The following is a 1,887-nucleotide window of genomic DNA, read 5'->3' as shown; positions in this document are numbered from 1 at the left end:
ATCCAGTGTTAGATAAAATTCATATATATTAACAAAAGACATACTTTCAAAAACAGATGGAATGAAATAATAGCAATAGAGGTAAAAACTGTCAAAAATCAAAAGTAGGGAGAAAATGTTTGAGTACCACAGTGAGATCAGAGTCAAAGTATGACTCTATAGACAGAAGGATGGCAGAGAGAGAGTGTGAGAAAATGAGGGGAGAAGTAGAGAGTTGGAGGCAGGGAGATTGCTGAGAAGGAGAGATCAAAAAATTTGAGAGGGAGGAGTGAACACTAAGAAGTGAATGAACAGGGGAAGTGAACGAACAGGGATAAGAATCTAGAACTCATTAAAACTGAAATAAGGGCGCTGAAGTTATTGTTCCACACCTGATGGCTTCAGGTGCAGGTGAGGAAGGGGAAGGAGCCAATGATATTTAAGGGCGTGACACTGGGAATTTGACCGTTCTCCAATGAGTGCATAGATAACAAAGTTGGACTTTTTACCTTTTAGATTTTTCCTATTTTTGTTTCTTTTATTTTTATTTCATANTTTTGGGGAGGGAGGTCACAAGAGTGAGGAAATTAGTATAGAAGGGCTGGGAGATGAATGTGATGTGGGTGCGTGATGTGAAATTCTGAAGGAAAAATAGTATTAAAGATAGACAGGGAACATGGAGTTGGGTGAGGAGAAGGAAAGATGGGTAAGAGGGTTGCATGTGANAGGAGCNGGGGAGAAGAAGAGCTCTATAAAATATATCTTATGAAATTATCAAAGCAATCAACAAAAAAGTAGTCAGACCTTCGAAGGGACTGTGTCTTCTCTTCCAGGTGTATACAAGAAACCTTCTCTGTCAGCCCTGATGGGCCCTGTGCTGATGATGTCAGGAGAGACCATGACCCTGTCTTGCATCTCTGACCATCAGTTTGACACGTTCCATATGTCCAGGGAAGGGGTGCCTCAGGGACAGGGGATGCCTGCAGTGCAGAGCCACAGTGGTAAATTCGAGGCAAAATTCCTTCTTAGTCCAACGATCCAAAAAGGGAACTATAGATGCTATGGCTCTTTCAGGAACTCTTCCCATGTGTGGTCCTCCCCAAGTGACCCCTTGTACCTTCCTGCCAAAGGTAAGACTGTCTCATATATATCTCATGTCCGGTAATTAATGAGACCCTGAGGCTAGGCCATTCCTGAGAACCATCCTACTGATGGGGAGGAAATACTTAAATACGTATACATATACATGTATACACATTCATGTACATATGCAACATATATATATGTAAATGCCTACGCATCATATACATATACAAATGCATATGTATTTGCATATCAATCATATACTAATACATATATGTGTATACATACACACACATATATATATATATATATAAAACAAAAATTGAGTCATCACTATTAATACATGTGTGTACACAGAACCCTCCTTAACAATTATAATTGAAGAAAAAGATGCTTTCAACTTAAGAATATTGGGATGTTAAAAAAACCTGTAAGAAAGTGTAAGAGTAAAACACTGAGGAAATGAAATGGAGTGACAAAGGGATATAACTATTTCCATTAAAAACATTTAAAGAAGAGATGAAGTTTAAGTGAAGGTATTACAAAATGATAGACAGGGAACTTGCCAATAAATCCTTATCTTGTCAGCCAGACACATTTGGTATCTGTGTATCCAGACAGATATAGGCAGGAGTCAGGCCAGTCTTATGAGGAATAAGGTTGGGATCAGCTTGGGTAGATCTGAGATTGTACAGCACTTCTGCTCACATAGAGCTCTCCACAGTATTTCTATTATCTCAGTACAATTTGAAATCCAAGGACTCATTTCCTTTAAGCAAACCACATAAGGCATCTTATACCTTTAAATGCTCAGCACTAAGTAGT

The 1,887-nt window shown here is 38.7% G+C and overlaps 1 protein-coding gene across 1 annotated transcript in view; it reads left to right on the top strand.

Annotated features, from left to right (window-relative positions):
* The window catches only part of LOC110288023 (killer cell immunoglobulin-like receptor 3DL1), a gene marked incomplete at its 5' end in the record, with an annotated part of 9,443 nt that overhangs the window by 3,458 nt on the left and 4,098 nt on the right, over positions 1-1,887 (top strand). The window contains 1 exon segment of the mRNA XM_021154480.1: positions 813-1,109. Coding sequence (XP_021010139.1) covers positions 813-1,109 — 297 coding nt within the window.

This window comes from Mus caroli, unplaced genomic scaffold (genome assembly GCF_900094665.2).
Source record: "Mus caroli unplaced genomic scaffold, CAROLI_EIJ_v1.1 scaffold_18997_1, whole genome shotgun sequence".
NCBI classification, from domain to species: Eukaryota; Metazoa; Chordata; class Mammalia; order Rodentia; family Muridae; genus Mus; species Mus caroli.
This window is presented reverse-complemented; position numbering and strand designations above follow the sequence as displayed.